We start from the raw sequence: 22,580 nt of genomic DNA, 5'->3' as shown, positions 1-22,580 counted from the left end.
ACTTGAGTCAGAGAAGAGGAAGGGTGATTGTTTAATCTAAAACTGAGGGTCCACCCAGAAGCTGCTAAAGGTCCGGGGAGGATAAAATAGCAGAAGGCCACCTCCCTCCAGTGGGGAGGAACCTGTCATGACCCACAGGCCTGCCTCCCTGATGTTTTGTGTCAAGAGAAGATTCCAGGAACTCACAGCAGAAAAAGGAAGGGCCTCCCCACCTCCTCCCCTATTTCCCCTCTATTAATCTTTTAATTACAGTAACTGGTAAACAGAGGCCCCAGGAAGTAGGAGTGGTGGGTGGGGATTCACCACCCGCAGGCCAGGCTGGGTGCTCAGTTTCCTCCTGGCTGAGGTGAGGGGCCAGCCCCCTGGTGGCTGCTGACTCAGAGATTGTGAATGTGTGAGGGCCTCACCAGGTGCCCAGCACCGAGCGGGGTGCTCAGTAGATGCTGTCTCTCCTTTCCACAAATGGCTGTGGTGAGGGTGGTTGTTACTGGAATCATCACTGCTTTTGTCCCTGTTAATAATGAATAGGCATTCCATACAGCCCTCTCTCAGGGGAGCACAAACAAAAGCTTGCCAGTGCTCCTTTTCTCTCTCTCCCTCTCTCTCTTTCCCCTTGGTCTCTCCACTCTCCTCTCTCTCTTTCTCCTCTCTCTCTTCCCTCTCTCCCCACCTCCTCTCCTTCTTTCTCTGTCCCTCTGTCTCTCCCCTCTCTCCCCTCTGTCTCCCTCTCTCTCTGTGTGTCTCTCCCCATCTTTCTCTCCCCTCTCTCCCCTGACCCCTTCTCTCTCCTCTCTCTCCCTCTCTCTCTTTCTTCCCTCTCTCCTCTGTCTCTCCCCCTCTCTCTCCCTCCCTTTTTCTCTTCTCTCTCTTCTCAGTCTCTCCCCCCACCTCCTCTCTCTCCCTCTTTCTCTCTTTCTCTGGCCTCTCTCTCTCCCCTCTGTCTCCCTTCCTCTTGTTCTCTCCCCTCTCTCCCTCTCTGCCTCCCTCCCTTCCTCTCATAAACACACCCTAGATGTGTAGGATCTTCAGCTTCTCACCCCCTTTCATGCTAGGTGGTTGTGTTCCTTTTTGTCTGATGACTCCTACTGAAGTCTGTGTCACAGCTTTGCTCTTGGGGATCTCAGTGGAGCAGTAGTGAGAGCGCAGATGGAGAAGGGGCAGGAGGAGGAACCAGGTCCTTATGTCACTTAGCATAATAGCATAATGTCCTGCAGGTTCATTCATGTTGTCACCAATGGCAGGATTAACCTTCTTTTTTTTTTTTTTTTTTTTTTTTGAGACAAAATCTCTGTAGCCCAGGCTGGAGTGCAGTGGCATGATCTCAGCTTACTGCATGCAACCTCCTCCTCCTTCACTGGGATAGAAGGGGCAGGAGAGGGAGCAAGGGAAGAATAAGAAAGACGTGTGTGTGTGTGTGTGTGTGTGTGTGTGTGTGTGTGTGCGTCTTATCTGATTGATCTGGCTAGAACTTCGAGCGCAATGTTGACTAGAGGTGGTGAGGGTGGTCTTCCTAATCTTAAAGGAAAAGCTTTCAGCTTTGCACCATTGAGTATGATGTTAGCTATGGGCTTGTCATATATGACCTTTATTGTGTTGCGGTATGTTCCTTCTGTGCCTAATTTGTTGAGAGTTTTTATCAGGAAAATATGTTAAATTTTATCAAGTGCTTTTTCTCTATCTATTGAGATGATCTTATGGTTTTTGTCCTTAATTCATTAATGTAGTGATCACATCTTTGTTTTGTTTTGGTTTGGTTTTCGATTTTGGGTTTTTTGAGACAGAGTCTCACTCTGTCGCCTGGACTGGAGTGCAGTGGTACAATCTTGGCTCACTGCAGCCTCCGCCTCCGGGGTTCAAGCGATTCTCCCACCTCAGCCTCCCGAGTAGCTGCAACTACAGGCATGTGCCACCATGCCCGATTAAGTTTTGTATTTTTAGTAGAAACATTTTCGCCATGTTGGCCAGGCTGATCTCAAATAATGGCTCCTAATCTCAGGCGATCCACCTGCTTCGGCCTCCCAAAGTGCTGGGATTACAGGCATAAGCCACCGCCCTGGCTCACATTTATTGATTTATCTATGTTGACCCACCCTTGCGTCCCAGGGATAAATCCCACTTGATCATGGTGAATGATCCTTTCAATGTGCTGTTGAATTTGGTTTGCTAGTATTTTGTACCTATTCTCTCAGAGATATTGGCCTGTTAATTATCTTTCCTTGTGTCCTGGTCTGGCTTTGCATTCAGGATAATGCTGTAAAATAAGCTTGGAAGTATTCCTTCTTCTTTATTTTGGAAGAGTTTAGGAAGGATAAGTATTGGTTTTTCTTTAAATGTTTGGTAGAATTTCACCGTGAAGCCATGTGGTCCTGGTCTTTTCTTTAGTGGGAGATTTTTTTTTTTCGGGCAGTGGACTTAAATAGACACTTCTCAAAAGAAGCCATACAAATGGTCAACATATATATGAAAACATGCTCAGCATTATGAATCATCAGGAAAATGCAAACTAAAGCCACCATGGGATATCTCCTCCCACCTGTTAGAATGGCCAGTATCAAAAAGACAAAAGAGAAGTGAGGGCCAGGATGTAGGAAAACGGAACGCTTATGTTCTGTTGGTGGGAATGTAAATTAGCGCAGCCATTATGGAGAACAGGATGGAGGTTCCTCAGAAAACTAAAAATAGAATTGCCATATGATCCAGCAATCCCACTGCTGGATATCTATCCAAAGGAATTGAAGTCAGTATGCTGACGAGATGCCTGCACCCCCACGTTCATTGCAGCACTATTCACAATAGCCAAGACATGGAATCAATCTACAGTCCATTCATCTGTCCATCAACAGATGAATAGATTTTTTAAATGTGGTGTATATATGCACGATGGCTAAAAAAGGAGGTTATTGGGAAGCCGAGGTGGGCAGGTCACCTGAGGTCAGGAGTTCGAGACCAGCCTGCCCAATTTAACAAAACCCTGTCTCTACTAAAAATACAAAAATTAGCCAGGCATGGTGGCAAGTGTCTGTAATCCCAGCTACACAGGAGGCTGAGGCAGGAGAATCGCTTGAACCCAGGTGGTGGCAGTTGCAGTGAGCCGGGATCAAGCCACTGCACTCCAGCCTGGGCAACAGAGAGAGACTCCGTCTCAAAAAAAAAAAAAAGAAAGAAAAAGGAGGTTAATCCTGCCATTGGTGACAACATGGATAAACCTGGAGGATATTATGCTAAGTGAAGTAAGGCAGGCACAGAAGACAAATACCGCATGATCTCACTCATATGTGGAATCTAAAGAAGTTGAACTCATCAAAGTAGAGAGTAGAACAGTGGTTACCAGAAGCTGGAGGAGGGGGTGGAGGGGGAAAGGGGAGAAAGGGGAGATGTTGATCAAAGGGTGCAAAGTTTCAGTTAAACAGGAGAAATAAACTCTAGTGAGCACAGCATGGTGACTATAATAAACACTAGTGCATTGTATATTTCAAAATTGCTAAGAGTAGATTTTAAATGTTTTCATCACAAAAAAATAAGTATGTGAGGTGATGAATTTGTTAATTAGCCCAGTTTAATCATTCCACATTGTAAACATATATCAAAACATCACATTGTACCCTATATATATATATAACTATTATTTGTCAATTAAAAATACAATTTTTGGCCAGGTACGGTGGCTCACGCCTGTAATCCCAGCACTTTGGGGGGCCGAGGCGGGCAGATCACCTGAGGTCTGAAGTTCAAGACCAGCCTGACCAACATGGTGAAACCTCATCTCTACTAAAAATACAAAATTAGTTGGGTGTGGTGGCACATGCCTGTAATGCTAGCTACTCGGGAGGGTGAGGCGTTTGAACCCGGGAGGCAGAGGTTGCAGTGAGCTGCAATTGATCACGCCATTGCACTCCAGCCTGGGCAACAAGAGCAAAACTAAGTTTCAAAAAAAAAAAAAATACAATTTTTAAAAATAAATCTTTATTTTTTTTTTTTTAGGAAAGAAAGACAGGCGGGCACAGTGGCTCAAGCCTGTAATCCCAGCACTTTTGGAAGCCAAAATGGGCAGATCACTTGAGCCCAGGAGTTTGAGACAAGCCTGGGAAATATAGTGAGACCTATCTCTACAAAAAGACTTTAAAAATTACCCAGGCATGGCCCAGCTACTCAGGGGGCTGAGGTGGGAGGATCACTTGAGCCAAAGAGGTAGAAGCTGCAGTGAGCTGTGATTGCTCCTGCACTCCAGTCTTTGTGACAGAGCAAGACCCAGTCTCAAAAATGAAAAAAAGAGAAGGCTCACATTGTGTATTATTTTCAAAGCATTTTTCCAGGTATCAACTCCTCGAACCCTCATAACAGCCTTCCTCTTTAAGAGGCGAGGAAACTGAGGCTCAGTGGGGCAAAGCAGCTCACTGAAGATCATCTTACCTGGTAAACACAGGGTCCAGGATTCACACCCAGGTATGTGCAACACCCAGTGTCTCTTCTTCTGTGCTGTATCACCTACTCACAGGTGTGAGCACCTAGGGAACAGGCTGCAAGGAGCAACATGGACAGTGCCTACTGTGTGGTCTTGGACAAGTCCCCTTCCCTCTCTGGGCAAAGAGGTTGCTGGTTTGGGATCTGCAGCCCTGGACCCTGTGTTCAGTCCTGTCGGCTGTGTGCATTGTTCCAGGTGATAGGTGTTCGATGCCTACCACTCACTTCTGACCAAATAGCATCAATAATTTAAGCTCTCTTTCTTTCATAACCTAAGAAAATTGGTCCCCTGGCAAGACATGAAAAATAATTTCATGCTCTGTTATCTCCCCTCTCAAGATCGCCCCTGACAAATTGTCTCTTTATTGTCTGTTGCTCTAGCATCAGCTCACATATGGGCTCCCATTTTTTATGGTTGCCAGCCTTAGTCGTGTCTCTAACTGGGGTGGCTCCTAAAATGATCACCACCAAATTTCAATTTCCTTTCTTCCTTCCTTCCTTCTTCCTTCCTTCCTTCCCTCCTTTCTCCCTCTCTCCCTCCCTTCCTTTCCTCCCTCATTCCTTCCTCCCTCTCTCCCTCCCTTCCTTTCCTCCCTCCTTCTTTCCTGCCTCTTTCCCTCCCTCCTTCCTCCACTCCTTCCTTCCTTCCTTCCTTTCTTCCTTCCTGCAGGAAGTATGGCCCACTTTGCCCCAAGGACCTGAGGCTTTCCTGTAAGAAACTCCATAGTTGTTAATACTAAAGTGTGAAGGGCTTCCCCCCCACCCCCCCGAGATGGAGCCTTGCTCTGTCAACCAGGCTGGAGTGCAGTGGCACCATCACAGCTCACTGTAAACTCTGCCTCCCAGGTTTAAGCGATTCTCCTGCCTTAGCCTCCCGAGGAGCCGGGATTACAGGTACACACCACCACGTCCGGCTAATTTTTGTATTTTTAGTAGAGATGGGGTTTCACCATGTTGGCCAGGCTGATCTCAAACTCCTGACCTCGTGTTCCGCCTGCCTCGGCCTCCCAAAGTGCCATTACAGGCGTGAGCCACCACACCTGGCCCCTTATTTAACTCTTTTAAGGGAGGACATGAACCCAGCAACTTATTGTTTATACATTTTATTTGTGCCCATTATCTCTTTCATCCACCCCACAAAACTTTGCACAACCTACAGTGGGCTCAATGGTCCTGCAGGCTGGGTGGTCTCAGGCAAGTTGCTTGAACTCTCAGAGCCTCTGAGCCTCACGTCTCTGCTTTAAAGAGACAATAACTGCATCAAGAAGTTACTGTGAGGTTTTTTTGGTTTTTTTGTTTTTTGTTTTTTGTTTTTGAGACGGAGTCTCGCTCTGTCCCCCAGGCTGGAGTGCAGTGGCGCGATCTCGGCTCATTGCAAGCTCCACCTCCCGGCTTCACGCCATTCTCCTGCCTCAGCCTCCCGAGTAGCTGGGACCACAGGCACTCGCCACCACGCCTGGTTAATTTTTTTGTATTTTTAGTAGAGACGGGGTTTCACCGTGTTAGCCAGGATGGTCTCTATCTCCTGACCTCGTGATCCGCCAGCTTTGGCCTCCCAAAGTGCTGGGATTACAGGCGTGAGCCACCGCACCCGGCCCTGTGAGATTTAAATTATATCACATGTGAAAGCAATAAACACAATATGTATCATCGATATTATTATCATCATTATTCTGAGAAAGGTATGCTTGGGTAAAGGGTTTTGGGTGGAGATGAGGGAGGAGGTCAAAGCAAAGAGACCGAGAAATGTACAATAATACAAATAACAATATTAAGGATGATACTAAAAATTTCCATCAACCTTTACTGAGAGCTTACCAAGTTCTTTGTGTGTACCCTGGGCACAGGCATATATGTAATATATTATTTAACTTTTTGCAAGCAAAGAGATGAGAATTTCTCCATTAAAAGATGAGGAAACTGAGGTTACATGCTGGTAAACCCAGGATGCAAACCCAAACCCATGATGGCCTCTTCCTGGAGGCTGGTGCCAACTCAGCCTTCCTGTCAAAGTCAAGCAGTGGCCTCTCTGTGGTAGGTGCAGCAAAGCCCTCTACATCCAGTGCCTTCTAGGGCCTCAGGGGCTCAGAGTGAGGAAACTTCTAGCTGGAAAATAGTAGCCAGGCCCACCCCTCATTCTGGGCCTCAGAGTCCACAGAGATTGACTTCATGGGCCTCTCTAAATTGTCCTCACCCCTATGTCTTCCTAATCCCGTTTCCCTAAGACTGACCATGGAAGCCCTTCCTGGACAGTACCCCTGCCCCTACAGCAACACTTACAACTTCCAAAGTCCACTTCATAAAGCTCGTTAGGAAACTAATTCATACTAGGCTGTGAGTGGCTATCCCATCTAACTCTAGCATTTCCTACCTTATGTTCCACAGGCCACTCATAATGCAAGGTGCTCCACAGAAGGGAAAGAACAAGTTCATAATTGTTCTGTGGTCAAATAAATTTGGAAAACTCTGAATATTCTATTCTCCCTTCCAGAGATTCACAATACAAGTTAAACTATTGTAGGCACTGAGAAGTCCTGCAGTGTGGGCACCACCAATACCCAAAACTAATGCACATGATTTTTTTTTCAAAGAACAATGTTACAACATCTGTGTAACAGTCTGAAAAATCCTGACTGAGCAGCCATGGAGGTATAGGGGAAATATCTGTACCCCCAGACAATTATATAAATTCCCAAGGCAAGGGATTTTATCTTTGTTCCCTGTTAGATCCTAGAACCTGTAACAGTGTTTGGTACACAGCAGACATTTGATACATGTTTAATGAATGAATGAACAAATGAATGAACAAGTCTGTGTCTGAATCCTGGCTTTGCCTTTGACTTGCTGTATGGCCTTGATCAAGTCCCCACACTTCCCTGGGTTTCCATTTCCCTACATGTTAAAAAGGAATGAAGGCCAGGTGTGGTGGCTCACGCCTGTAATCCTAACAATCTGGGAGGGTGAAGCAGGCGGATTGCTGGAGCCAAGGTGTGCGAGACCAGCCTGGGCAACATGGCAAAACCCAGTCTCTGCAAAAAACAAAAAACCCGGGCGTGGCATCATGGGCCTATAGTTTAGTCCCAGCTGCTTGGGAGGCTGAGGTGGGAGGACTGCTGGAGCCCGGGAGGCAGAGGTTGCAGTGAACCGAGATTGTGCCACTGCACTCCAGCCTGGGAGACAGAGTGAGACGCTGTCACACACACACACACACACACACACACACACACACGATGAGATAAAATTATGCATTCTCAATATTGTTAAGAATGTTGTTGAAGCCCCAACCCCCAGTACTTCAGTAGGACCCCCAAGAGGTGAAAATTGACCTTGGGAAGCAAAAAAACCATCTTACTCTTTATGTATAAACACAGATATATATACAGAGTTTGTACAGACATATATTACATACTTTATATTTGTGATATTAAAACTTCATGGGGTGGGGTCAGGTGTGGTGGCTCACACCTGTAATCCCAGCACTTTGGGAAGCCAGGGTGGGAAGATCTCTTGAGCCCAGGAGTTCAAGACCAGCCTGGGCAAAATGATGAGACCCCATCTCTAAAAACAAAACTTCATGGGGGGAGGTGTGGGAAAATAACATCTAAAAAGACTCTCTAGGGGGATGACAAGGAAAGACAAAATGTTGGGAAATGCTAGACTTGATGATCTAGAAGCGTCCTTGTTCTAGATCCAGATCTAGAAGATCTGACAGTCTATAGATCTGGCTGTACGGGAGAGTGTTGGTGGGACATAGCGAAGGGAAGAGTGTTCTAGGAACAGGGAAGAGCACAAGCTGAAAACCTCAGATGGGAATGAGCCTGGGTTATGGGCTGGACTGTGTGCCCCTCTAGCAGCTGAAATAGCTCAGATGGGAGAGTGTTTGACCGAACTATGTCCCCCTAAAATTCATATGTTGAAGTCCCAAACCCCCAGTACCTCAGAATGTGACTGTATTTGAAGGTAAGGTGTTGAAAGAGGTGATGAAGTTTAAATGAGACCATTAGGGTGGGGCCCTAATCCAACAGGACTGGTGTCCTTATGAAAAGAGGAAGAGGCAGCCGGGATGCATGTGCATAGCAACAAGACCATGTGAAGATTCAGGAAGAGGCTGGGCAAGGTGGCTCACAGCTGTAATCCCAGCACTTTGGGAGGCGAAGGCAGGCAGATCACCTGAAGTCAGGAGTTCAAGATCAGCCTGGCCAACATGGCAAAACCCTGTCTCTACTAAAAATACAAAAATTAGCCAGTCATGGTGGCACACGCCTGTAATTCTAGCTACTCGAGAGGCTGAAGCAGGAGAATCTCTTGAACCTGGGAGGCGGAGACTGCAGTGAGCCAAGATCTCACCACTGCACTCCAGCCTGGGCAACAGAGTGAGACTCTGTCTTAATAATAATAATAATAATAGTAATAACAATAATAATAATAAAAGAAGATGCAGGGAGAAAGGGGCCATCTACTAGCCAAGGAGAGAGGCCTCAGGAGAAACCAGCCTTGCCGACACCTCGATCTTGGGATCCAGTCTCAAGAACTATGAGAAACATTTCTGTGGTTTAAGTCACCCAGGCTGTGGTATTGTGTTATAGCAACTGGAGCAGACTTATACACTTGCCCTCTTCTTCTTCTTCTTTGTTTTTTAAAATACAGAGACAGGGTCTTGCTATGTTGCCCAGGCTGGTCTCAAACTCCTGGGCTCAAGTGATTCTCTCACCTCAGCCTCCCAAAGTGCTGGGATTACAAGCATGAGCCACGGCACCTGGCTTTTTGTTGTTGTTGTTCTTTTGGGGTGCTTTTTTTTTTTTTTTTTGATACAGTGTCTCTCATTGCCCAGGCTGGAAGGCAGTGGCACAATCATGGCTCACTTCAGCCTCAACTTCCCAGGCTTCAGTGATCCTCCCACCTCAGCCTCCCAAGTAGCTAGGGCCACAGGTGCACGCCACCAGACCTGGCTAATTTTTTTAAATTTTTTATGTAGAGGTGGGATCTCAGTATGTTGCCCAGGCTGATCTTGAACTCCTGGGCTCAAAGGATCCTACCACCTTGGCCTCCCAAAATGTTGGGATTACAGATGTTAGGCACCTGGCGTCTTTAAAGAACAACCAATACAGGGACATGAGATCATAATAGGTTGTGGGGAGAGTGGGGAGATGCAGATGATGACAAGCTTCACAGGACTGGGAATAATACTGGGTTTTTTATTGCTGTTTTCTTGGCATGGTGGGGAGCGTGGGAGGATCTTAAGCAGGAGTGTGACAAGATCTGCCTTACGTTTCTAGCAGGACCACTCCGGATGCTGGGCAGAGAGCAGATCACTCATGGGCAAAGACAAAAGCAGAGGGACCATGAGAAGGAGAGAGAAGAGGGTGGCTGGGACCAGAATGGCAGCACTAGGCATGATGAGTGGGTTGGATTCTGATACATATTAAGAGTAGAGCTAGTGGCTGGGTGCCGTGGCTCGCGCCTATAATCCCAGCACTTTGGGAGGCCGAGGCAGGCAGATCACTTGAGGTCAGGAGTTCGAGACCAGCCTGGTCAACGTGGTGAAACCCTGTCTCTACAAAAAACACAAAAATTAGCTGAGTGTGATGCACATGCCTGTAATCCTAGCTACTTGGGAGGCTGAGGCAGGAGAATCACTTGAACCCGGGAGGCAGAGGTTGCAGTGAGCCGAGATCGCGCCACTGCACTCCAGCCTGGGGACAAAGCAAGATGCCATCTAAAAAAAAAAAAAAAAAAGAGTAGAGCTAGTAGGAATTGCCAATGGATTAGAACGTGAGGTGTGAGAGAAAGAGAAGGGTTATGGATCATTCCAGATATTTAGCCTGAACAACTTGAAAAGTGTAGCTTCAGTTATGTTTGGTCCGGTTTTGTTTGAGATGTGTATTAGATGTTCACATCGAGGTGTCAAGCAAGTGGTCAGATGTTTAGGGACGGTCTGAGTAGAAGTAGGCACAAGAAGGGTCCGCCCCCCAACCCCATGCTTCCCCCCCCACAGCCCCTATCATAGAATATTTGCAAACAGCTCTGTACTTGTCTGCATTCATTCCCCATTAAACTGAATGAGAGAAAAAACTTTAGGTGTCATGTTTACCATTGTATGTCCCAGGCAAATGATCTGTTGAATAAATGGTACTATACAATGAGGAGTTAAAATTTACTGAGGCGCAAATGTTCCTAAACATTCCCCTCCCCTTCCTGAGCCAGATAATGTTATCTTTTCCAGCAGACTGTTCTGGTCCCCACCCTTCCTGTCCCTATCAGACTGATCAGGGACATTTGTGGGCAGAGGAAGATGGGCCAAGAGAGCCTGAAACAAGAGCTAGAGGGCTCATGAGAGACATTTAGACAACCTATAAAATGCAGAGCCAAGAGAAAATAAGGAGGGGAGGAGAAAAAGAGAGATAGAGAGAAGAGACCAATCCTGCCACTCAGTCTGCAAGTCAAACAGGGGTTTCTTTGTTTTATAGGCTTTCTTTGGAGCATGGAGGGTGTTAAATGAGAAACTCCAGGGTAGCGTGTGTGAGAGAGAAAATTGGAAAGAGAGAAAAAAGGTATGAGAAGTTTTGCTAGGGGAGAGAACTGACTCTCTCCATGCGTGGCTTTGAAAACCACAAGCTAGGAACAATTTATCAAGAAGACATAGCAATCATAAATATATGTACACCTAACAACAGAGCATCACAATTCCTGAAGGAAAAAAAAATCAGGAAGCAAAAATAGACAAAACTAAGGGAAGAAACAGATAAATCCAAATAATCAATGATTCTTTCTATGTAATTCACTAAAATTGATTTTTTAAAAATCAGCTGCAGTGAACTATGATTGTGCCATTATACTCCTGCCTGGGTGACAGAATGAGATCCTGTCTCAAAAAAAAAAAAAAATCAGCAAGGATATAGAAAAATCACATCAACACTGTTAACAAATTTGATCTGACATTTACAGAACACTGTACCCAACAACCGCAGAATACAAATAGTTTTCAAGTGTACTACCAAGCCTTTCAAAGATAGACCACGTGGCCAGGAGCAGTGGCTCAGGCCTGTAATCCTGGCACTTTGGTAGGCTGAGGCAGGCAGATGTCCTGAGCTCAGGAGTTCAAGACAAGCTTGGGCAACATGGCGAACCCTGTCTCTACCAAATACAAAAATTACCGGGTGTGGTGGCACACACCTGTAATCTCAGCTGCTTGTGGGGCTAAGGCAGGAGAATTGCTTGAACCTGGGAGGTCGAGGCTGCAGTGAGACGAGATTGCACCACTGCACTCCAGCCTGGGTGACAGAGTGAAACCTTGACTCATTAAAAACAAAACAAACAAACAAAAAAATAAAATAAAATAAAAATAAAAAGACCATGTGCTGGGCCATAAAATAAGTCTTAATTAATTTCAGAAGACTTAAATCTTACGGACTATGTTCTCTGACTACATTGGTCTTTAAAAACACACCAGTAACAATAAAACACCTAGAAAATCCTAAAGTATTTGGAATTTAAATAACATCCCTTTAAATAACCCATAGGTCAAAAGAAAAAAAAAACCACAAGTGAAACTAGAAAATATCAAACTGATTGATAATGAAAACACATCAAACTAATATTTGTGGGAAGCAGCTAAAGCCATACTTGGAGGGAAATTTATAGCTAAATGACCGTACTGGGTGGGGGAAAGAGAGGCCTAAAATTAATGACCCAAAAGTCTGCCTTAAAAAAAAAAGCTAGAAAAACTAAGAGCAAAATAGCCCTGAAGTAAATAGAAAAAAGGAAATACTGAAGTTAAGAGTAAAAATCAGTGGAATAATGATAGAGAAAACAAGGCTAAAAACCGGTTCTTTGAAAGGATTAATAAAATTGAAAAGCACAACTAATACCAGACTTTCTCTTTTTTATTCGTTTGAGTTTTTTGTGCTGACTGTGCATGGACCAGCTCACACGGGTGCTGGGTTCACACCACAGCCTCCAGAGCGCCTCCATTGCAGACAAGCACGCATGTGCTCCTCCGTGCCGCGCCCCTGTTCACTGCTGGATCCTGCGGATGCTCTGCACCTGGAAGGTCGGGGCATGAGAGCCCCACTCCCGGAAATGCTTGTAGTCACCGGAATGGTGATCGCATTCCAGCACATACTGAAATCCTCGGTAGCCCGGAAACTGGGAGCAAACCCAACTGGAAAAGAGAAAAGGCAGACAGTTACTCTACAGAGACACTAGCATGGTGATCAACACAGGGGCAAAGGGATCTAGGCACATGCACACAATTCCAGCCATCCTGGCCTTTCTTCAATGTGCCCACAATGTGCCATGCTCTCTCCCCTACCACAGGGCCTTTGATCATGCCGTTCCCTTTGCCAGAAGCACCATCCCAGCCTTTCTTTTCCTAGACAAGTTGTATTTGTCCTTCATGGCTCAGCTTGATTATAAGGGCAACCTGACTCGTTCCCCAAATCAGGCCACAGTCCCTTATTATACCTTTGTAGCACTCATGTAATTCGATAGTTTTCAAATTATTTGTAAAAGACCGGCCTCCCCTGCCAGCAGGTAAGCTCCTGAGTGTAGGAACTCAGGAGTGTAGGAACGTGTATGTTTTGTTCATCGTTATCACCACTTGCATAAATATATAAAAGTCTAGCACAGAAGAAGGGGTCCCTAAATATTTGCTGAATAAATGAACAAGTGAAGGAATGGGAAGTCTTGTTCTTTCCCCTTTCTCCCTCCTTCCTTATCCAGAGGCACTTCCAAGAAAAAAAGCTGTCATTTCAATCCATTGATTTCTTTTTTTTTTTTGGAGACAGAGTCTTGCTCTGTTGCCCAGACTGGAGTGCAGTGGCATGACCTCGGTTCACTGTAACCTCTGCCTCCTGGGTTCAAGTAATTCTGCCTCATCCGAGTGGCTGGGACTAAAGGCATAGCCACGACACTCGGCTAATTTTTTGTATTTTTAGTAGAGACAGGGTTTCACCATGTTGGCCAGGCTGGTCTCGAACTCCTGACCTCAGGTGATCCGCCCACCTCAGCCTCCCAAAGGGCTGGGATTACAGGCGTGAGCCACCACGTCTGGCCCAACTCATTGATTTCTACTCTGTTCAGGACAAGGATTGGTGTCTGGCTTTCCAAGCCTCCGTTTCCCTTTCTGTAAAAGAGGAAGTGAACTCAAGAATCACAAGGGGTCCCTCTTACTCTAAAACAACATGATTCTTTGGTGGTTCCCGAGAAAACTAAAGCCAAAACAAGAAAAAAAAAAAAAAGATGAAAAACCCTCCCTCCCATATTTGCCCCCTGCCTACCAGGAGCCAAGGGGCACCTCAGAAAGTGGATCTGATGTCCTCCCTAAATAAGAATCTCACACCTTAGCCTTCACCTGCCACTTCCTGGGTGGAAAGGAAAGGGCCAGTCAGTGCTGAGTTTGAAGCTGGATTGTTACCTACCTGCTGATGGACTTTGAGCAGGTTGCTGGAGCCACACCTGTGTTTTATGGCTAGGGGCATTCATTCTCCCCTCTTCTAGCCAAAGAGCCTGTTGCCTCTCACTCTCAGCCAAGGTGAGAAAATGAGGCTGAATCTAGCAATGACCACATGACCAAACCTAGCCAATCAGAACACCCCATTCCTGTGGGCATGGTGATTGGTTCAGAGTTGAGCACAGGACCCATCTGGACCAATGAGCACCTTTCTTGGAACCTTTAATAGAATCACTGAGCCTGGACACTGTTTTTCCCTAGGGCTGGATGTAAAGATGAAGCTGCCACCTTTGCCTTCACACAGGAAGAGCTTGTCTAAGAATGTAGTCACACAGAGGCAGGCAGGGCAACAGGTTGGGGGTTGCGGGGGGAGAGAGATACCTGCTGTAGCACCTGGATCCAGCTGTGCTTGAAGTTAATTACAGGGGCCGATAAATATCTTTTGGGCTTAAACCAGTTTGATCTGGGTTTCAGTCCCTCAAATTCTGCCTGATACCTCCCTGTGCCTCAATGTTCTCCTCTGGAATGTGGCCATCAGAGCACAAAAGTCCCCAGCACACAGGTTTCACAGGAGGTACACCTACCCCTCCCAGTATCCCCTCCCCTGCCAGGTAGAGCCTTGAATACACTTACGACCCAGAGTGGACGTGGAAGGACCCTACTTCGTTGCCTTCCCATCCCATGGCCTGGAGGGAAGGATAGTCATCGCTCAGCTCTCCTTTCTTGCCCAGGAAGTTCTCTTGCTCGAAGATTGTCAGCCTCGAGTCACGGTGGTTCTACAGGAACAGGGAACACAGTCAGACCACCAGGCTCCCAGTTGGAAACCCAGGAGCCTCTCCTGGCCTCCACACTCCCTGCCCTTGTCTCCCAAATCAGCCTTCCTTGCAAACCTTTTGGAAGGGCAATAAGGCAACAGGTACCAGATACCATTTGCCCTTCCAGAAATTTCCACAAAGAAAATAATCATGGAATAAATAGGCTGCAGGAATGTTCATCATAACAGTTTTTTCAAAAACAAAAAAACAAAAAAAGGAGTCAAACTTTATGTCCAAAACTGGGGATCCAGTGGTAAGCTGAGGTATTATACTGTGGTTAGAAAAAGGGTGTAGAGGCCGGGCGCGGTGGCTCACGCCTATAATCCCAGCATTTTGGGAGGCCGAGGAGGGTGGATCACCTGAGGTCAGGAGTTCAAGACCAGCCCAACGAACATGGTGAAACTCTGTCTCTACTAAATACAAAAAATTAGCCAAGCGTGGTGGCACATTCCTGTAATCTCAGCTACTTGGGAGACTGAGGCAGGAGAATCGCTTGAACCTGGGAGGCAGAGGTTGCAATGAGCCGAGATTGTGGCATTGCACTCCAGCCTGGACAACAAAAGCGAAAACTCCATCAAAAGAAAGAAAGAAAAAGAAAGAAAGAGAGAGAGAGAAGGAAGGAAGGAGAGAGAGAGAGAGAGAGAGAAAGAGAAAGAAAGAAAGACAGACAGAAAGAAAGAAAAAAGAAAGGAGGGAGGGAGGGGAAAGGAAAAGAAAAGAAAAAAGAAGGAAAGAAAGGGGGTGTAGAGATATCATCTCAAATCCTTCCTACCAGGAGGCAGCTGCTACTTACCAACTGACTGAGGTTAGACAGGATTTCTGAGCCTCTGTTCCTGTATCTATAAAATGAAACTAACCATACCCATTTTTCAGGGTTCTTTTGTGGACTAAATGAAATCAGGAGTTGGAAACTGCTGGGAATGAGGGATTGTATCTGTTGCAGCCCACCATGGGTCCCCATATTAGCACAATATCTAGACTGTTTGCAGAATGAATGAACAAATGGACTTATTCACAAAACGGAATACTAGGGAGCTGTGAAAAACGATGCAAGTGAGATTTAATCACCTGGACTGATGATTGTGACACATTTGCTCAGCGAGAAAAGCCAGTTTCCAAGCCTTAGATTCATTATGATTCCATTTTTATGACAAAATTATGTGTGCAATATAGATAAGATATATAGATTATACAGATATAGATGTAGATGTTGATTTGGATGTGTATATACATAGAGACACAAATGTATAGGTTGAACATCCCTAACCTAAAAATCCGAAATCCAAAATGCTCCAAAATCTAAAACTGTTTGAGTGATGACATGACACTCAAAGAATGCTCACTGGAGTATTTAAGATTTTGGATTTTTGGATTCAGGCTGCTCAACTGTGAGTATTACAAATATTGCAAAATCTGGGAAAAATATTCAAAATCCAAAACACTTCTGGTCCCAAGCATTTCAGATAAGGGATACTCAACCCTGACCATAGCAGGATTTTCCTTCAGAATTTTGGATGGTAAATATGGTGACTTATGTCGTTTTAAATCAACAAGAGTTGAAAAATAAAACAGCGATCTTGGCTCACTGCAACCTCTGTCTCCCGGGTTCAAGTGATTCTCCTGCCTCAGCCTCCTGAGTAGCTGGGACTACAGGCATGTGCCACCACACTCAACTAATTTTTTTGTATTTTTAGTAGAGATGGGGTTTCGCCATGTTGGCTAAGCTGATCTTGAACTCCTGGCCTCAAGTGATCCACCCGCCTTGGCCTCCCAAAGTGCTGGGATTACAGGTGTGAGCCACCATGCCCGGCCTGAAATACACCTTTCTGAGCCTCAATTTTTTCATCGGTGAGATGGGAATAATAATGCCCACCTCCACCCACACTCCAAAAACAGCAGTAAAATATAAGATCAGGACCACTGATACTGAATTAGGAGCAAGAAATGAAACCTTTCCTCCCCACTTGGCCCTACCATCCCTGGTACCCAGATTCTCTCAGGGTCCCTGAATCACACAAAAAAGGGCACAAAACTGGCAGGGGCTCCTATCACAACCAGGGTTGCTGTGAGCAGAGAGTTTAAGGCAGGCTCTGGTCAGATGTTATACATGCTTCTTCCCAAGAACATTGGGACTATTGCCCCATTTCAAGATGAAGAAACCGAGGCTTGGAGAGGAAAGAGACTGAACAGCCCTTGTCACACAGCTTGAAGTGGCGACATGAGAATTTCAACTCTGGGACCTTTGATTCCGAAGTGCCCATGTGAGGGGCTTGGGCCTCCCCAGGACACAGCAGTGGTAGAACTCACAGCACAGGCCACAGGCCGGAAGGAGGTGAGCCTCTCGGCGGGGTAGGCCGTGTTGCCGCCCCAGGCATCCCAGCTTGGATATTCACCCCGTTCCAGAATGTACTGCTGCCCTTGGAAGCCAGCATGCTCGAAGCCCACCCACCTGCGGACAGAGAGTAGAGTGTGCAGGAGGTAAGCGTCCCCCTCACCCTGCATTCTATACCAGCAAATGGGTCTAGAACAGTCACAATCACAACCATTGAGGGGTGATTGTGCCCCCAGGAAACACTTGACAATGCCTGGAGACATTTTTGGTTGTCACGACTAGGGGAGGGACTGCGAAGGCCATCTATCGGGTAGAGGCCAGGGATGCTGCTAAACATCCCATAATGCACAGGCCAGCCTTCCCTGCAAAGGATGATCCAGCCTGAAACATCACTAGCACCGGAGTTGAGGAACCCAGCTCTAGACCTGACTTGCTGTGTGTCCCATAGGTAGGGAAACTGCTTCATACAGGTGCCCTGACAACCTTGCTCCTCTGTCTGTGTCCACAGAGGCCAAGGAGGCAAAGCTGATCACAGACTGACCTCACCTTGGTGGAATTCCCTGTGATCCTGCCAGGGTGTGGGAGACGGGCAGTCTTGCGAGGAGCTACTGCATGGCCATCTCTCATTTTCCTCCCTCTCTTGCGGGAGGCTGACACGAGGCAGCCCCTCATCTGCCTCTCTGGCCACTCTGAGATGTGGGGCTTTCCACCTCGCGCCCCACAGGCAACAGCAGCAAGCTATCGTTGAAGCATGGAAGCAGCTCTTCAGCCATGGGGTTCCTACCATTCCTACTGCCTGTCATTCAGCCCCCTTTGTTTCAGTGTCATCCAGTAGGACAAGGGACACAGGAGGCTGACACCATGTGCACCTTGCCTTTACTGTCTGTATAAGTAATAAACTGAATCTATCCAAGCTCATTGTCTGCTTACTGGCTAAGTTTGTCAGCCTGCTGGACATACCCCTAGAAAGCCTCTGTTCCCGTCTAACCCCCATTCCCCACCTGCACAAATCAGAAACGAAAAGAGTATTTACTAAAGCATGAGATGTGCAAAAATCACCCAAGATGACCTCAGGTGGCACTCACAGGCATAGCATTAAGTGACTCCAAATCTTCTATCTACTTTCCAAACTTCTGCAACCTTCTATCCAATATGGTAGCTACTGGCCACATCTCCTGTCTATCTACTTTCCAATTTTCTAGAAGTTTCTATCCAATATGGTAGCTACTGGCCACATTGCCTTTCTGTCTACTTTCCAACCTTCTAGAACCTTCTATCCAATATGGAAGCTACTGGCCACATCTCCTTTTGATCTACTTTCCAAACTTCTAGAACTTTTATCCAGTATGGTAGCTACTGGCCACACTGCCTTTCTATTTACTTTCCTGCCTTCTAGAAACTTCTATCCAATATGGTAGCTACTGGCCACATCTTTCTAACTACTTTCCAACCTTCTAGAGCCTTCTATCCAATATGATAGCTACTGGCCACATCTCCTTTCTACCTGCTTTCCAAGCTTCTGGAACCTTCTATCTAATATGGTAGCCACTGGCCACATGTAGCTAATTAAATTTAAACTTAAATAAATTAAGATTAAACAAGATTCAGTTCTCTACTCATGCTGGCTAACTTTCAAATCCTCAATGGTCACATCCGGTCAGTGGCTCTGAAATGGATGGTGCAGATGTAGAACATCTCCATCATTGCAGACAGGTCCACTGAATGGCACTGGTCTAGAAAGTCTTGGTGTGTTATTAGTGTGTCCTTAACACCTCTCTATGTCTCACTAATCTCTCTCTCACTCTCTTTTTTGTTTTTTAATTTTTTTTTTTTTACAAAAAATGATCGGGCCACATGCTCAGCAGCAAGACTATTCAGCTAAAAATTAATAGCATTAAAGCATTATGTTTATTTTTACAGTTAGCTTCTACTTTAGGTGAGTGATGTTGGCTTTCAATTTATGGCTAGGAGGGACATTTTTAGATCCAACACTGGATTCTAAGGATCTCCTGCAGAGCTGCCTCATCCAGTGGGCAGGGTCTGTGTAAATGGCACGCTCCTACTGTTGGGCAGTGCGCAACTGGCATAACCTTGCATGGCAGTCCTGCACACTCCTCAGCACTTCAGGAGGGCACAACAGTAAGAGCCTAGGAAGAGAGGACCTAGAATATCTAAAAGTCCTAGCACCCATCTCTAGATCCCTTCCTGTCCACCCTCTACCCCAACTGAGTATCCCCCTAGACTCACGCTCCACTCAGCACTTTCAAAGATCGCACAGTCTCGAAGCCAAGCTCCAGCACGCTGGGGCACTCAGCCGTGAACTCATGCCGCCGGCCCTGGAAGCCGTCCTCATCCCACACCACCATCTGTGCCAGGAAAAAAAAAAAAGGTGGAGATCCGCATCAGAGTCCCATAGAAGGTGAGAGGTTGGGGGCTCACCCCAGGATCTGGCAGGTAAAGCAGGGATTGCAAACTCTGATTCCTCCAGGAGCCAGGAAAGCAAGGGCAGTGAGGACTGTGAGACACTAGACAGCACAGTTTCCAGGTAAATGGGTGGCCTCTTCCCAGTGCCACCAATGGTTGCCAAGTGGGAATGCGGGCCAGACCTTCCAATTTCTCAAGACAATCACTAGATCTGGACTTTTATGTGGTTCTTCCAGGCTTTTAAAGGCTGATGATAAATCCAAAAGCTTTATAAAACAAACAAACACACACAGAGATGGTCAAAGAAACCATGCCCAAAGACTGCAACCTCTGCCAAAGAGTGTAACAGGTCAACTTTGGGAACCAGAAGACCCAAGTTCACATTCGACCTCCCTGTATGTGACATACCAGTCCCTTCTCGACTCTGAGCCTTGATTGCACCTCTGTGAAATAGGCATTTATAATGCCCCCCTCCTAGGATTCATGGGGACCTGAACCCTCCCCATACCCCCTGAACACCCCCTCCCAGTACCTCTTCCTACCTTCCAGGGTCCCGCTGACTTTGTGCATTGCAGGGTCATTGTGGCCCCTTCCTACAGAAGAGAAGAACATCATAATCTTCCACCCTGACCGTCCGCTTTCCTCTTTATGCAGATGGCTGGCTTGGACCTGGTCAAGATCCACATAGGGAGTCCAGGAGCGACTGGGCTAGGGGCAACGCATGGCTTTGGCCTGTCCCTCTCCTGTCCTTTCCATCTGTCACCAGTGCCATTGTCCATCCTATCCCCATCTCAAAACTCACCCTTGCTGGATCTCATTGACTCTGAGCCCCACTCTGTATTCTCTTATCTGCTTGTTATGGGAAAATTTCTGTGACTGCTGGTGGGTGGGTGCATCACCCCAGCGAGTGCCAAAATGCTCAGCGTAAGAGAGCCCTTCCAAAGACAGCACCTAGCTCAAAGAGGTAGCTCTAATGGTGGAAATTTAGGCAATAGGGCTACAGGAATAATTTGTTTTTAAATGAGAGAAGCAGGTGCTGGTCTTGATGGTTGGGGCTCATCCTTGGTTAGGATAAGGATGGCATTCAGGATGACACAGTGACATCCCTAGGACTGGGGACCTGGGCTCCTAGCCTCCCAGGGTGCTCACTCAGAACTCTGATCCCACCCCTCCTCCAAACCTGGGACTTACCGAGATAGGCCCAGGGAACATGTCAGATCTGAGACCAGCCAAGGTCGGGCTCTTATAGGCAGGGAGGGAAGAGGGGCCCCTGGGAGACAAAGCCCCGACTCAGCAACTGGGCCACGGAAACAAAAGCCAGCCCTGGCTGAAGAGCCAATGGCAAGCTGTCAGCAGCTCTGGCTTTAGCAGGGAGGGAATGGACCAGATCACCACCCCCAGGGATCAGCCATGAAGAAGGAGAGAGGTGGAATATTGGCCCTCATCAGCCCCACAAGGTTCCTGACTAGAGCAGGAGAATGAGCACTAGATGAGGAGTCCAGAAGCATCCTTCCTAGCTATGTGAGCTTCAGCGAGTCATTTCCCCTCAATTTCTGCCTATAAAATGCGGCAGGAACAAACTATATCACAGAGTTGTTGTGAGGTTACATAACATGCCTGGTACAGAGTAAACATTCAGGAAATGCCTATTCCTTTCCTCCTCTCTTTCCCCTTTCTCTTCCAGTTGAAGCAATCGGGATAGGCTGCCTGTTGGAGGAGGCATTTGAACTAGACTCTGAAGGATGAGGAAGATATGTACAGAGTGAGATGGAAGGAGAGGCATTCTAAGAAAAAGTTCAGAAGTGGGAACTTGGGGCACATGTACAAGAAAGAGCTGGAAGCCCAATTGGCCTGCAGCTCAGGGGACCTGAAGGGAAGTGAGGCATGAGAAGAGGGCTAGGCCAGGGCCTGCTGGGTCCACAAAGCCTGAAGATGAATCCAGATGGCACTGTGGGCAGCATAGAGGAGCTGTTAGTTGCAAACATGCTTTGCAAACTGTAGCACACTTGCCAAGTATCCAGGACTTGTACAATTTGCGGTGTGCCTCTTGTCCCGAAACCCTGCCCTCTGAATTGGCCTGTGAGGGACCTCTTAGGTCCCTCATACATACATACTTGTGTGTAAAATGGGTGTAACAAGCATAGGAAAACAGCATGACTGGAAACCAGATCATCTGAGATGAAATCCAGCCCTGCTTCTTTTACCATCTGGGTGACCTGGAGGATATCTGAGTCCTGCTCATGACCTGGAAAGTGGCCACACCAGTTTCCTTTCAAGAGGGTGAAATGCAGCTCTATCAAACGCATGACTTTAGGCTGGGCACAATGGCTCACGCCTGTAATCTCAGCACTTTGGGAGGCCGAGGTGGGTGGATCACCTGAGGTCAGGAGTTCCAGACCAGGCTGGCCAATATGTTGAAACCCCGTCTCCACTAAAAACACAAAAATTAGCCGGGAGTAGTGGCGGTTGCCTGTAATCCCAGCTACTAGGGAGGCTGAGGCAGGAGAATTGCTTCAACCTGGAGGCAGGGGTTTCAGTGAGCCAAGATCATGCCATTTCTCTCGAGCCTGGGTGACAAAGCAAGACTCCGTCTCAAAAAAAAAAAAAAAAAAGAAGGAATGCATGACTTTGATGAAGGGTTGGCATGAAAATTAAAGGTTAACAATGCACCCTCTACAGCCAGACTGCCTGGGTTTGCATTCCACTCTTGCTGGCTGGGTAACTTTTAAGCATGTTACTTACTCACTCTGAGCCTCAGTTAGTTTACTTGTATGTAAAATGGGTATAACAAGGTAAGTTGGGATTAGCCTAAGAAACAGGGGTATTGTGAGGATAAATGTGAATTGCACATGAACAGCAGCTGGAATTGCTCCTGCAAACATAAAAAATATTATGGTATTTCCATCATCTTCATCATCATCATTGCTAATAAGATGATTATTATTAATTGTTGATCAAAAAGCAGGGGTGCCTAGTTTTTAGGAGCCTGGATTCATGAGTAAAGAAGATGTGAGTTCCAATGTTATTTTACATTTCCATTTTTATGAGAAAGTGGGCTGAGAGAGAGGAAGGAAAGGGAGTTGCTTCAGTTTCCTTA

The 22,580-nt window shown here is 46.6% G+C and overlaps 1 protein-coding gene across 2 annotated transcripts in view; it reads right to left on the bottom strand.

Annotated features, from left to right (window-relative positions):
* Positions 1–12,327: 12,327 nt before the first annotated feature.
* The window catches only part of CRYBA4 (crystallin beta A4), a 39,628-nt gene continuing 29,375 nt past the window's right edge, over positions 12,328–22,580 (bottom strand). Inside the window, exons 3-6 of one of the 2 annotated variants that reach the window (XM_054469747.2) lie at positions 19,307–19,425; positions 17,035–17,176; positions 14,546–14,688; positions 12,328–12,622 (exon numbers count right to left, since the gene is read on the bottom strand). In XM_054469747.2, coding sequence (XP_054325722.1) covers positions 12,475–12,622; positions 14,546–14,688; positions 17,035–17,176; positions 19,307–19,425 — 552 coding nt within the window. In that variant the 3' untranslated portion in view covers positions 12,328–12,474. The remainder of the gene's footprint in view (positions 12,623–14,545; positions 14,689–17,034; positions 17,177–19,306; positions 19,426–22,580) is intronic. The other variant, XM_054469748.2, reaches the window with a different exon arrangement.

Source organism: Pongo pygmaeus, chromosome 23, assembly GCF_028885625.2.
Source record: "Pongo pygmaeus isolate AG05252 chromosome 23, NHGRI_mPonPyg2-v2.0_pri, whole genome shotgun sequence".
Taxonomy (NCBI): Eukaryota; Metazoa; Chordata; class Mammalia; order Primates; family Hominidae; genus Pongo; species Pongo pygmaeus.
Note: the sequence above shows the minus strand (reverse complement) of the source record. Positions and strands in the feature narration are given on the sequence as shown.